Here is a 15,322-nt window from a genome sequence, read left to right on the forward strand (position 1 = left end):
TCCCAATATTTTTTATTAATTTATTTCATTACCTAGTTCATCAAGGACCAGAAAATACTTTTCTACCAAAGAAAGCTCTTTAAAACATATATGTAGTATTTATAAAATTAAAATTGCCAAGTAAATTTAAAAGTGTTGCTAATTCTATTTTCAAGAATATTATTCGTACACTAAAATTAGTCATTATTTATTTGTGTATAAATATATGTATAATTTAATTTATTTTTAATATGTATTTTATATTTTAATGTGTATTCAGTATTCTATACCATTGACTAATTTTAATAACCAACTTTGGTATATACCTAACATAATTGTTTTATTTTAATATGAGTTAAACTAAAAAATTTTTTAACTAATATCAGGCAACTTTTTAATTATAAATTTTAAATTCTATATCTTATATTCTAATTCTAAAGTCTAAATACTAAATTTTCTAAAAATAAAGGTTAAAAATAATTTTATAATAAAGAGAAAAAATTCTTTAGTTTTGTTTTCAATTCAAAATTTTTTGCTTCCAGTATCTTTAAGTATAATTCTAAAGAATACTTATTATTAACAAAACCTAAAAAATATAAGTACATATATTTCCAGAGAGAGTAACTAGGAGCACATATATATGTGTAGTGGTTTAATTTAATTAAAAACATTAATTTCAACCAAAATCAGAATATATATATATATATATGAGAACATGCATTTACTCAATAAGCTTTCCAATTGTCCCAAAAAAAGGTAGGGAATATTGCTATCAGATCCTAGATATATTAGTATATTACATGTAACTAGCAATAGTAGAATCTAACTCACAAGTAACTTTTGGTTTATATAGGGTACTTGAAAATAGGATAAAGATGAAAATCTTCATGCATTTGGACAAATATTTTTACTACTTTTTTTTATCACACAATAAGTTTAATTTTGGATAAAAAATGGACCAAAAGCAGGGGCTAGATATAAATACATATAGGAAAAGATTTTTATGCACAATCCTATCATTTCTAATGTAACAAAAGATTGGCGTATACGATTGGCATGCTCTCAAATCTTGATGAAGCAAACTGAAATATTAATATAATATCAATAGAAATAAATTCTTTATGCACAAGTTATCCTGATTATTACTATACTTAGGACATAGGTTAGTAAGTATAAGGTCATTTTCATGAAACCCTAAAAGGGTATGTTTGGTCTTCAATTTATGCACTAAATTTGTGGAATTGTGTCATTAAGTATTTGAATCTCACTTCATATCTATCCTGAAACAAAGAAAAATGATGAAAGCAAAAGTATTCTGGTGTGGGTGTGTTATATTTTTTATTTCTTATTTAAATATTCATGCCTCTTTTTTAAGTTCTTTACTTATATCATCTATTAAATAATTAGTTTTTAATCTATGTCATGTATTTAATGCATACAAAGCCTTTAAAAATAACATTTAATTTATTTTTTTATTCAATTTTTTTTACTAGTAATATCTTTTCAAAATGCTCTTACATAATATACTTGTTAACGAGACTCATTAATTTATAGTATGTTACTCATAATTAAGTCATAACTAGTCATGTAAGGGGTATATTAGTTATATGAGAAAAACTCTGCGTACAAGCGATTAGGGCTTGTAAGTATTACAAGTCAATTAAACTCTAATTTCCGAAATTCGCTGCAAGTGCTACATTCCTTACACGCGCTACATCCCTTCTTCTTCTCCTTCTTTTTCGATCGTTCTTTTCTCTCCCTTTCTCACTGGTTTGTTCTTCGTCGTTGACGTTAGTTCCTCCACATACTGTTACGGCACGTTTTCATTGCACCTTCTTCTTCTTCTTGCTGCACGTTCTTCTTCCTCTTCCTCTTCTTCTTCCTCTTCCTCTTCTTCTTCTTCTTTTCTTCTTCTTCTTCTTCTTCTTCATTGCACATTCTTTTCTTTTTCTTCTTCTTCTTCTTCTTCTTCTGCACGTTCTTCTTCTTTCTTTTTCTTCTTCTTGCTGCACCTTCTTCTTCTTCTTCTTCTTCTTTTTTCGTTATTCTCGATTTCTATTGTTTTTTGACATCAAGCTCTGAAATCGTTTTTGAAGAAGAAGAAGTAGCAGAAGATGAGGAGGAGAAAGAGAAAGAGTTCTGAATTATGCATGATTTTGGGTGTATTTCTTAAATCCTTTGGGTGTATTTTCTGTAATCTTTTGGGTGTATTTCTATAATCGTTTGGGTGAATTCCTGTAACCGTTTGGGTGTATTTCTGTAATCTCTTGGGTGTATTTTATGTAATCGTTTGGGTGTATTTCTGTAATACTTGCCATTTTTTCTGAAATGAAAAATACACCCATAGATATCAGTAAGATACACCCATAGATATGAGTCAGATACACCCATAGATATCAGTCAGATATCACTCAAATATACCCAAATGATTACAGAAATACACCCAAAGAATTACAGAAAATACACTCAAACGGTTACAAGAATTCACGCAAACGATTATAGGAATACACCCAAAGGATTTAAGAAAATACACCCAAAGGATTTAAGAAAATTCAGAACTCTTTCTCTTTCTCCTCCTCATCTTCTGCTGCTTCTTCTTCTTCAAAAACGATTTTACCATGAAAAATCGAAAAAAAGAGAAAACAGAGAAAAAAGACGTAAATGAAGAAGAAGAAGAAGAAGAGGAAACCGAGGAAGAAGAACGTGCAGAAACGAAAGAAAAGGAGAAGAAGAAGAGTAAGAGGAAGAAGAATGTGCAGCAAGAAGAATTTCAGAAACCATGAAAATCGAAAAAAAAACGAAGAGGAAGAGGAAGAGGAAGAGGAAGAAGAAGAAGACGAAGACGAAGAAGAAGAAGAAGAGAAGAAGAAGAAGAAGAAGACGAAGAGGAACCGTTTGAGTGGGGCGCATGTAGTTACACTCCATTCAAAATGAGTTAATGCGCGTGTTAATGAAATTTGGGCTGATAACTTGTAAAACTTGTACGGCCTTTTTACTTGTATGTGTAGCAGACCCCTATATATATATATGCCAACACAATTCTTAAAGTGGAGATTTTATATGGTATGTACTGTATATTTAAATATCTAATATTACAGGTGAGTTCACCTTAAATCATAGTACTTTCATTGTACTATAATAAACGATCAAGCATTAAATAATTTAAGTGAATTATATATGAATCTTAGCAAATTGATTAATCTTGCTTGTAGTTCATAATTGTAAAAATTAACTTAAATTAGTCTAGTAATTAATTTATTTATCTGTTTAAATAAGTGTTAGAAATTCGAATCTTATTTTATTAGGGCGTAACATATTTTTAAATGAAATTCAATTGAACAGTTTACTTAAAGCTTAGATTTAATAAAACCACTTACAATGCGTGAGAATTAAGAGTTTACTTTTTTTTTTCCCCTAATAATTTAAGAAAACAAATATAATAGTGTATTGTAATAAAAGCAGTTTTGCTAATATTAGTATTTAGTTTGAAATGGTGTGAAAGGTGAAAAATAGAAAAAGGTGGGTCAAAAAGGGGAGGAATGTGGAAAACGGCGCCGTGAGTGAATAGACATAAAAGTGCCACGTGTCGCATATGAGTGAAGGCCCCACTCCCACTAGCTTTGTCGTGAACCACACGCGTGATTCACAGTCAAACATCACAACTACGTAAACCCACCCCCATTCTCTCTCTCTCTCTCTCTCTCTCTCTCTCTCTCTCTCTCTCATATTTTCTAATTCAATTATATAATTCATGTCTTGTCTAAATCTATTCAGTTTTGAATTTACCAAAACTTGCTACGAGGCAAATATATTCTTCTTAAATATTTAAAAATTAAGTAAAATATATGTTCGATTTTATATATAATAATAATATCTTCTCGTGCAAAAATTGTATAGAGATATTGAATTTTAAAATTTATAATTTTAATAAGTTGTAATATTATATCATGAAATTATACTTTTTAAAAATATAAACGGTTAAGTAGAATTATATGATGGATTTTATATTAATAAACCGTGGTGATACTAATTTTATGAAATAGATATACTAATTTTAAAGTAGTTTTTGAGATTTGCATTATGTATTGATTTAGTTTTTAAAATTTTAATTTATTATTATTATCTCTAAGATTGATATCAAAATACCATAATCTTTTTACCCTTTTTAATCATGATTTATTAAAGGAAAAAAATTTAAAAGCGACCCTGATAATTATCTCAAAAGACAACGAGATTCTTAATAAAAAAAAATTTAACCCAATCTCTGAAATTATTCGAAAGGACAATGAGGTGTCTGTGCTAAAAAAAAATGAATGTTATTTTTTTTGGTACAGAAACTAATCCAATCCTAAAAAAAAAGGATCAGAGGCCAGATTAAATTTTTTTTTCTTAAAAATTTCGTTTTCTTTTTAAAGTAATTATTAAACATCGGATGAAGTATTCACTCTTTATTAAAAAAAGTGAGATAAATAGCATTCCATTACCATGCTAGACATGGTGGAATGATGTCTATTATTTTTTGTGTTCAATAAAAATATATATGATATCGTTTTAATATATATTAAAATTATGTTGTATTTGTTTTTATTGAGCATAAAAAATAAATGACGTTATTTTATTAGTATCTAGTACAATATTAGAGTGTCGATTTATTATCTTATTTGTTAAATCACCACTGATGAATAAAAAAACACTATAATGCATAGAGATTAATTTTTCAAAAAAATAATACTATAATTGAAATCTGAAAAATTAAATTAGTATATAATGTGAATCTCAAAATGGAGAATATTTGAGATAATCATTCCATATATATATAATTTTTTATTGAAGGACAATATAAAAATTACAAAAATGTATAGAACAAAATAATTTTTTTCACAAAACAAACAATACTACTTCCAGAAAACATTCACCTTTTTGTTAATAAAATATGCATAAATTATAAATAAGTTGTTATAAAATTAATTTTTATTAATATTTAACAGATTTTTTAATAAAAAAATGTACATTGTCTCAGAATATTATAATATCCTCTTTTAATTTGATAAACAGTTGCGTTATCTTTTATTAAAAATAGACAAAAAGTTCTTCACTCTCAATATTACAACTTAATAACCTTGGTTATTAGTACATAATTTTCTGTAAATTCAATAATGTTGTTGTAAAAAGGTCTATAACTTTGGACCAAGACAATAATCATGAAATACCTTAAAAGGCACGAAGAAATAGAGTAGTAAATATAATTATAATCAATTATGAGGATGATGTAATGCTAATGGGGGTATCCCAAAGAAAATGCTAATGGGGGCAGGTGAAATTAACAGCAATAGCAAAGCAAATTTGGAACATCTTCAAAATTGATGTGACAAATTGGCGATACATTAATAAATCATCTTAGTTTGTTTTCTAGTATGTATGCCAAAATTAATGCTTGCTAGGTACATGCATGTTTTTATTTTTTACTTTAAAAAAAATGTATCTAAGTGGCACAATCAGATGTGACTACATGATGAAAAAAGAAATGAGTTACAATTGTAACCCAAAAAGAAGTACAAATGTGCTTATTATCGATAAACGAGTTTTATTTCATGTAATTCATTGGACTTATAAGTTTTGAGTGAAATTATTTGAGATTAAGTACAATATATGTATACACACAAAATTAATACTAGCCAACAAATATTCTGCAATCAAACACTTGATTTTATTAGCAAAATTCACACTATAATTCACTTAAGTTCGATTTGATAAAAAAAAATTCTCTTAATGTCACATATTACAATATAATTAATTGACGTATCAGATCAGTGATACATGGCACATTATATATTATTTGATAGGCCATATATTTATTTAGAGTCAAATTAATTCCTAAAAATATATACTAAATTATTTTTATCTCAAAATTTTAAAAATTGATCAAATTAACTCTTATATAAATCTCTTATTTTTTGACATAATATTAATTTTTAAATATTATTTAATACTACTAATTTTAATACAATTTTTAGATATTAATAAAAAAAATTATTTTATCAACTGTATTTTTAAAATATTATATTTTTAAATTTTAATTTTTTATTTAAATAATCTTATCAAACTATTATTAATTATATACTTAAAAATATAATTTATTTATATAAAAAATTCATTACAAAAAAACTAAAACTTAAAAATGTAAAATCTAAAAATACATATAAAAAAATAATTTTGTAATAATTTAATTATTTTATTTAAAAAAATTATTTATTAAGGTATAAAAAATAAAATTAAATTAATAGAATTAAAAATTTAATATTGTAAACAAAAAAAAAAATTTATATAAAGATTAATTTGACTAATTTTTAAATTTTAATGATAAAAATGATTTATATATGTATTTTTAAGAATTAATTTGACTCTAAATAAATTTATGATATATCAGATAATATGTGACACATTAGACATGCCATGTGGCATGTGTTCCTGACTTGACACATTAATTAATTATTTTGTGATATGTGTCATTAATCTACTACATCATTATATCACATAATACTTAATATGATAAGTCATTATCTAATTAATGACAGGAATAATTTCACTTATATTTTATTTTTTTAGGGACTAATATGATTAATTTAATTGTTTTTAAAAACAAAATTAAAAAACAAATGATCATTCCCAAATAAATTTGACTATTAAATAAATAAATAAATAAAGATTCTTTGGGGGAGTATGAAGGCAATGACTTGTGGCAGGGTTCATCTGCTTCCTTTTTCAGAAAATTTAAAGAGTGTTTTTAAATATTACTTTCCCAACTAAGCTAAGCTCTCTGCATATCATAGTCTGTAGGTGTACTGTGCTTTCGTGTTTCTTTGGTTCGCTCTTTTTCTTTACATTATTTCTTATTTTCATTTATTACAAATACCAACAATAATCATAATCATAATCATATTATTACATACATTTACTATCTGCATAAATAAATATTACACTTTTTTAATGTATTTATACTTCTAAATTATATTTAAGTATATCTAAAAAATGACATTTAATTTTAAACTAAGGTAGAATATTATTATAATATATATTTTGCATTTATGTGAATGTTTATTTTGTCATCAACCTTTGATTTTAACACAACTCCTTACTTTAGTAGTTCAGCTTTGAACATTATTGACTTCAGTTAGTTTCTTAATTTTAGATGATTAAGTATTTGTTTGGGCGCCATTATTTTGATAAAAAAAGATTTTTTTTAATAAAAAAAAGATTTTTTTTATTTTTTAGCGTGTTTGGCAAATTTCTAGTAGTAAAAGTAAAAGCACTAGAAAAATAAAAAAATATCTTTTTTGAGAAGCAGTAATTTACATATTTTTTAAAAGATATTTTTTCTTTAAAAAAAGATGTTTTTCATATAATAAATAAACAAAAAAGTACTTTTATATTGTTATACCCAAAGTCCCAAACATAATTGATAAATAAAAAAAATCTTTTTACATGAGATACCCAAACATAAAATTACTTTTACTTTTTCATAAGATCTTTTAAAATAAGATAATTCAAAAACAGATTTTTTTCTTAGAAACTCACCCAAACAAGCCCTAAATAACTCAGTTCGATTATAAAGGAAGCTTAAGATTTTGTTTGAATAATATCTTTAAAATTGAAATAAAAAAGAAAATATTTAATTATAAATATAATAACAAAAACATAAATTTCCTATTCTAAAATTAACAAAATTGATGTATTTTTTAAATACTATTTCTAAAAACTAAAAGAATATGTATATTTATATCTAAAAAGTAATATAAAAATGGCCTTAGCTTCTAAAGCTGCAAAGTGCAGAATATACACAACACAAAGGACATAGCAGGAGGCATGCATTAATATATGGTACCTCTTTGAACCAATAATTAAAATAGAGAAGACAAAAGAGTAATTTTTAATAAAGAGTAAAAATCTGACTTAATGACATTAATATTTTGTATCGTAAAATTGCACATTTTTATTTTAATATTGGGTTAATAATGGTATTTTTTAAATTGTGATTTATTGTGGTATTTTAAAAAAATGTGGGATGATTTAATTTATGGAGTACAAATCAGACCGTCCGATTTTTAAGAGGTACAGAAATTAAACCGTCCGATTTCTGTATTCGGACTGTCCGATTTGTGTACCCCAAATTTTTTAAAATTTTTAAACACAAATCGAAGAGTCCGATTTATGTACCTCCCCTAATTTTAAAAAACACCAAAAATTATCACATTAAGGTATAACACTACTCCTACTTCCATATCCAAATTTTTTAGCCAGTAAAATTGAAGTAGAGAATATGAATTAAAAAAATATAAAAGTTTTGGTTGGGTCAAATGTCTCTACAGGAATAGTCCACGTATCATAGTGTTTGAGTTTTGGTATGAGTGCTTGAGAATTGAGTAGTAACTAATAAGAAGAAAGAAAAAAGCAAAAACCATGGACCATGGTTGCTGCAGCAGTATCAGCATCAGTGGTGTGTTGTTGTGAATTGTGATTGTGATTGTGATGGGTGGTTTCATTGAAAGGTTAATTTCTTTTTCAAGCATAGAAAACAAAATGAAAATGAAAAAAGAATAATAATTATAATATTAGCAGCAAAAAAGTAAGAGTCTTTCTCTCATTTCATGCTGCTTTGATACGCGTGCTTGTGTTGCAAATTGATGATGGCTTTTAACTCATTCTTACTTTGATCCCAGCCCCCTATGCTACTTCTACTACATGCCACCCTTTTCTTCTTTATGAGAAGAGAAAAAACAAAGATCTGCACTTTTTGCAGGTTCTTTGTTCTCTTTTGGATTCTTCTTTGTTTCCTCCGACAACTTATAAGGATCATGAGATTCTCATTCTCATTCTCATGTTAACAACGACATCATTAATACTAATACTATTATATGGTCCCAGCTCAAACACCCCCTATTATGTTTTCTATGCACCACTTGTGTTTGTGAAAATGGGGTAGTGAAAATCATCCTCTTTTGAAGCTTGTGTTTTGGGGGGTTGTTTGGTTTGGTGGGGATGAAGCTTATGTGAAGTTTTTTTTTTTTTGAGGTTGTTTATGAAGGAGTAGAAAAAGAGGTTCCTTTTTTGGGTGGTTTATGTTTAAAAACGTAGAGAGTGGTGCAGCATTAATGGCTTCCTTAGAAGAAAAGGTTAAAACTTGTGGTGTTGGTGTTGTTGGGGGTCAAACTCTAGTTGCTGAGATGAAGCTCCTCAAGGAAATGCAAGAGCACTCTGGTTTGTAATCTTTGTTTTATCTTTCCACTTAATCTTTCCCCTGTTAATTAATAATGGATGGTTAATTATATGGTTTCATCATTCATCAAGCTAAATATTTCACCCTTAACCTTTTTCGCCTTCTTTTTATGATGATGGTAATTTCAGGGGTGAGAAAGACTTTGAATTCAGAACTGTGGCATGCTTGTGCTGGCCCTCTTGTCTCTTTGCCTCAAGTGGGAAGTCTTGTTTATTACTTTCCCCAGGGACATAGTGAGCAGGTACATCTCTTCATCTGATAAAATTTTCAGTGCTAATTCTAATGCTAAATCTTCATTAGTGCTTCAATCAATCTGAATGAAGCACTAAGGATGCTGGCATAGTAGTAGAGGCACAATATCTTCATTAGTCTCCTTTTCTCATATTAGGGAGGGGGAGTCCCTTTTGGGATAAAAATATTAATGATGCAGAAGAATTGCTAGTTGTTACTAGTGTCACAAGCTTCTTTTGTGAATTTAACCATTCAAGATTCTGTTATTATCTTAGGAGCTTTTCAATTCTGATTGGTAGAGCATAGTTTTGTTGACTTAAGCCATGTGTGTGTGGTGTGGACCCTTTTGTGTTGTGAATCTAAAACAGGTGGCAGCTTCCACCAGAAGAACAGCAACATCTCAGATTCCAAACTATCCAAACCTTCCATCTCAGTTGCTCTGCCAAGTTCAAAATGTCACACTTCATGTGAGTCTGCTTCTTCTGGGGCTAGTTTGATTCTCCAAATTCTTTCTTTATTCTTTGTATTAGTCTTGAGTTCCACATTTTTCAACTTCAAAATCATCACAACTTCCCCAAATGCTTACCTTTTCTTGGTTTTTCTGTGTTATTTTATAGGCAGACAAAGATACAGATGAAATCTATGCTCAAATGAGTCTCCAGCCCTTGAATTCGGTAAGCTTGAATATTAGTATATTACTACCTCTATTCAAAAGAAAGATGTGTCACTTTCAAAATTTAGTATATTGATAAATCAATGTATTTTAATGTATATCATATCTAGATACATTTTGTTATGAATGTACCAAATTTTCAAAGTGACTTGTATTTGGAACAAAGAGAGTACTTCAGAAAGCTTCAGTTCTTACTTCTTACCCATTCAAATGTTAAAAGTTTTTTGTGATATTGGTCATTCTCCTTAGCTTATGTTTGTATGTTTCAGGAGAAAGATGTGTTTCCTATATCTGATTTTGGCCTAAAGCACAGCAAGCATCCAACTGAGTTTTTCTGCAAAACTTTGACTGCAAGTGACACCAGCACACACGGCGGTTTCTCAGTTCCACGGAGGGCGGCAGAAAAGCTCTTTCCTCCACTGGTATGGCTATAAACTCAGTTGGAAATCCTCTTTGTTTTTGCTTGAGATGTTGTATCAATCTGATTTTATTTTATTTTTTCTTAATTTTTCACTTTCATTTCAGGACTACACAATTCAGCCTCCAACACAAGAACTAGTTGTCCGTGATTTGCATGACAATACTTGGACATTTCGACATATATACCGGGGTGGGGTTTCTTTTAGTGTTCAACTCTGTCTTTCGCTTTGGTAGAAAAATCACTATTTTCATTTTTCTTTCCCTAAAACCTGAGCATAAAACACCAAAAATTAAAACAGAATTTAATCAGGTATTTTTGTCAAATGCATATTTGTGTATTATTTTGAGAGTGCTCCTGACTTGCAATTTTTACACTTGTGTCTGTAGGTCAGCCCAAGAGACACCTTTTAACAACAGGATGGAGTTTATTTGTCGGATCAAAAAGGCTTAGAGCAGGGGATTCTGTTCTATTTATCAGGTAATTTGGAAATTATGTAACTAGGATTCTTCCTTGGCAAGTTAATCTTTTTATCAGTTATGATTACTAAAACCATGTTTATACATTTTCAAGGGATGAGAAATCGCAACTGCGAGTTGGTGTTAGGCGTGTTAATCGCCAACAAACAACATTGCCATCATCAGTTCTTTCTGCTGATAGCATGCACATTGGTGTGCTTGCTGCTGCAGCTCACGCGGCTTCTAACCGAATTCCTTTCACTATTTTCTATAATCCAAGGTATGTTTGATATTTTTGACACGTTCATTGCATACAAAACTTGTGAGGGTAATTTTTTTAAGTGTCTGAAATGTTTGCTTTCTACTTATTGGTAGGGCATGCCCTTCAGAATTTGTTATTCCACTTGCTAAGTACCGAAAATCTGTATATGGGACACAACTCTCAGTTGGCATGAGATTTGGTATGATGTTTGAGACAGAAGAATCCGGTAAGCGCAGGTAATTTTCCGATCCTTGGATTAAGCTGTACTATAATATGGCTGCTGGACCATTCAGCTGTGATGTGAAAAATCCTTAACAAGCAAGAAAAGTTGACATATGCTTCATCATCCTGCAGGTATATGGGTACAATAGTTGGTATCAGTGACTTGGATCCTTTGAGATGGCCTGGTTCTAAGTGGCGAAATATTCAGGTAGTTAATAAAAAGTTTAATGTGAAGTTCGATCATTCATAATATGTTGTTGTTTAGTCCAACTATTTTTCTATGAGCAGGTGGAGTGGGATGAACCAGGATGTGGTGACAAGCAGAATAGAGTTAGTGTATGGGAAATTGAGACTCCTGAAAGCCTTTTTATATTTCCTTCTTTAACTTCGAGTCTAAAACGGCCATTACAGTCTGGATTTTTGGGTAAGTTACTTGATCTGTGTTCCCTCAAATATCGATGAGCTTTCCTGTGTCTGATAAGTTAATGTTGATTGGTGCAGAAAACGACTGGGGAGCTTTGATACGAAGACCATATATAAGAGTTCCTGAAAACGGTGCAACGGAGCTGGCGAATTCAATGCCAAATATCTACTCTGAACACCTGATGAAAATGCTTTTGAAGCCACAACTTATTAACAATAATGGAGCCATGGCCATGCAACAAGAATCTGTTGCTATGAGAGGTACTCTACAAGATGCAAAGACCACACAGGCACCAGAGAACCATAAAGTTAATCTTGCTAGTACAGAGAACCTGCCACTGAAAAATTTGTATTCTCAATCTGTTCCTGACCAAGCTAATGTCGTGAACTTACATTCTCAAGCGAAAAATGATAACCATATGTCTTCTGGAACAGTTATTGATAAGCCGAAGCTCGAACCTGAGGTATTAAATGATCAAATGTATGAGATTCCATCTGCAGGAACAGGAACCAACATTGAAAAAGTGGCCTCAAATCCTGCTAACTCTCAAAGTGTTGCGAACCAATTGGCATTCCTTAATCAAAACCAGAGTCAGTCACTTGCGCAATCCGGTTCATGGCCTATACAACCTCAGTTAGAATCATCGGTATCCCATCCTCAACTTGTTGACATGCCTCAAGGTGATTCTGCAATTGCAAACAGCATGCTTCCTCAGCTAGACATTGATGAATGGATGGTGTATTCTTCTAACCAAACTTTTGCTAACCAAAACCGATCAACTGGGCCGGTATCAGATTTTCAAGAGCATTCTGCCGCACTTCAACCTCAAGTAGTGAATCCTCCCATGCCAATGAACCAAGAAGTGTGGGATCAATATGTCAAGAATTTTAAGCTTTTGTCTCAAGTAGACCAGCTGACATCTGTCTGTCAGCCGGGGATGTACAGCCTCAACGGTATATCGAGTTCAAACAATTTGAGGGATCTTTCAGCAGAGAGCAATAATCAAAGTGAAATTTGTGTCGATGTTAGTAATAGTGTAAATACAACCATGGTTGATCCTTCAACTTCAAGCACCATTTTGGATGAGTATTGCACTCTGAAGGAGAGGGATTTCCAGAATCCACAAGATTGCATCGTCGGCAACTTAAGTTCTAGCCAGGATGTCCAGTCTCAGATAACCTCTGCAAGTCTAACTGAGTCACATGCCTTTCCTCTGCAAGACAACTCAGGTGGTACATCTTCAAGTCATGTTGATTTTGATGAAAGCAGCTTTCTGCAGAATAACTCATGGCAACCAGTTGCTGCGCCCGTGCGAACCTACACTAAGGTTTGCTGTTGAAACCTCTTTCCAAATTCACAGTCATGCTAAGATATCTTACAAATGAATGACATTTATGCTATTAGCATTTTTCCTAATAAAAAATCAATTGTATCAACTGCATCTAATCATCATGGTTTTGTTGATTCAATGCTGACAGGTGCAAAAGGCAGGATCTGTAGGAAGATCAATTGATGTCACAACTTTCAAGAACTACGAAGAGCTGATCCGCGCGATTGAATGCATGTTTGGACTAGATGGTCTGCTGAATGACACCAAAGGTTCCGGCTGGAAACTGGTGTATGTGGATTATGAGAGTGATGTTCTTCTTGTTGGGGATGATCCTTGGGAGTAAGTTTCTGCATTCTCTTGTAATGTGGATTTATGAAAATATATTTATATGATCAAATAGCATATCATCTGATAATTTCCTTCATTTAAATTTTCTGCAGGGAATTTGTCGGCTGCGTTCGATGCATCAGAATCTTATCGCCTTCAGAAGTTCAACAGATGAGTGAAGAGGGAATGAAGCTTCTCAACAGTGGAGCCTTGCAAGGGATCAATGTTTGAATATTAGGTAGTGGCCTATATATAATATCACTTAAGCCATTCTTTGCAATTTCATTGCAACACTGGCATCAAAGTGTTTTTTCTAATTCAAGAAAATATCTCAAAAGTAAAGTTATTTGTTGTAGAATTCCTATGTATCAACCTTGTAATGACACAAAGGTTCTATGTAATGTATGAACTAAGTGACACTTTTGGCAAAGAATGGAGTATTAGGTGTATGGAAAAAACTTGAAGACAAGGTTGGTCTGAGTTTTAAGAAAGGTCACAGGCTAGAATGTTCCAATGAGCCAAAGATTACATACTTAATGTCATGTTGGGTGAGACATTCTTGCAAGCAAGTGGAAATATTATGCTTTATTTGCTTATAGCATATGACTTGCAACTTGTCAAATATTAGATCTGTTTCAAAATCAATTTAGACAAGTTATCCGTTAGAATGTCAATGTATAAAGACATAATTGTCGAAATATATTGATATTTTAATGTATTACTTTGTCTAAATTGATAGATACTTTAAAATTAAAGAAGTGATTAGCTATTTTTGCTCTCTTCTTGAATTAGTAACATTTTTGCATTGAATTTCCATCTTGTTAACTTGATATGTGAAAACTTAAGATGCAACATGGAAATTTGTGCATTAGCTCTTGAATTTTAATATTATTCTGGTTGCTTAGTTTTTTCCCCACTTCTTTTGTTTCCCAAACTAAATATAACACCATTCGAAGCAATCCAGCAGGCAGTAGTTAAGCAACTTGTGTTCCCATGAATCATGGTAATAAATAAATGGTCAAATAGTCATCATTAGTTACATTGGTCAGATCAATTTTGAGTTCAACTGGGTGCATTTTTCAATTTAATCTTGGTTTTTGGCGCTCCAGTTAATATTTTTTGACTCCCTAGTTTGGTGTCAATAATGTATTCAGAAATTGGTCTGTGATCTTGAAGTATTGTTTACTTCATTCATGGAAGTTACTTCAGCTTCACCTATCATTACTTTATATATTTATTGTTTCAATCATTGTTCCAGACCTGTACTTCGAAGATGGTCTTCGGTCGAGGCAAGTCCTATCTTCTCACCACTCTATCATGGCCGGACGACCTCCGGCCAGAAACCTGCAAAAAGCACACTGTCGCTCAAATACGAGATCATACACTTGGTGATCTGGTGTGTTTGGAAAATATAACTTCCTTTTTTAGTTCCTTTTATTCTTAGTTGTTGCCATATCTTAAGGTAGTTATTACTTGCAGCCGCTTTTGGTCGTTGCTGTTTAGGCATTCTACAACTGTCAAGGGGTCGATAATGCGATATTCGATTCGAATTGAATAGTATTTTGATGTTTAAGGCAACTGAGTTGTAATCTCTTTAATTTCAAGAAAATGGTGATAGAAGCAGCCATAGGTTAAACATTATAGGGACACTATTATTATGGTGGATTGGTGGCTATGTAAAACAGCAACTGTTTGTTTCTGCCATTGAATAATGAGAAGTTTAC

General features: G+C 30.7%; 1 protein-coding gene across 1 annotated transcript; it reads left to right on the plus strand.

Moving 5' to 3' along the window:
* Positions 1-8,401: 8,401 nt before the first annotated feature.
* MP (Transcriptional factor B3 family protein / auxin-responsive factor AUX/IAA-like protein) lies at positions 8,402-14,196 on the plus strand. The gene is made up of 14 exons (XM_088490160.1): positions 8,402-9,234; positions 9,382-9,494; positions 9,853-9,951; positions 10,102-10,158; positions 10,427-10,579; positions 10,683-10,767; positions 10,965-11,055; positions 11,149-11,313; positions 11,409-11,531; positions 11,650-11,725; positions 11,806-11,941; positions 12,019-13,268; positions 13,420-13,610; positions 13,712-14,196. The coding sequence occupies exons 1-14, from the start codon at positions 9,096-9,098 to the stop codon at positions 13,827-13,829; spliced, it is 2,796 nt and encodes a 931-aa protein (XP_088346286.1). The 5' UTR covers positions 8,402-9,095; the 3' UTR covers positions 13,830-14,196.
* Positions 14,197-15,322: the final 1,126 nt, after the last annotated feature.

The sequence above is a fragment of the Arachis ipaensis genome, chromosome B6 (genome assembly GCF_059453495.1).
Source record: "Arachis ipaensis isolate K30076 ecotype BB chromosome B6, ASM5945349v1, whole genome shotgun sequence".
Classification (NCBI taxonomy): domain Eukaryota; kingdom Viridiplantae; phylum Streptophyta; class Magnoliopsida; order Fabales; family Fabaceae; genus Arachis; species Arachis ipaensis.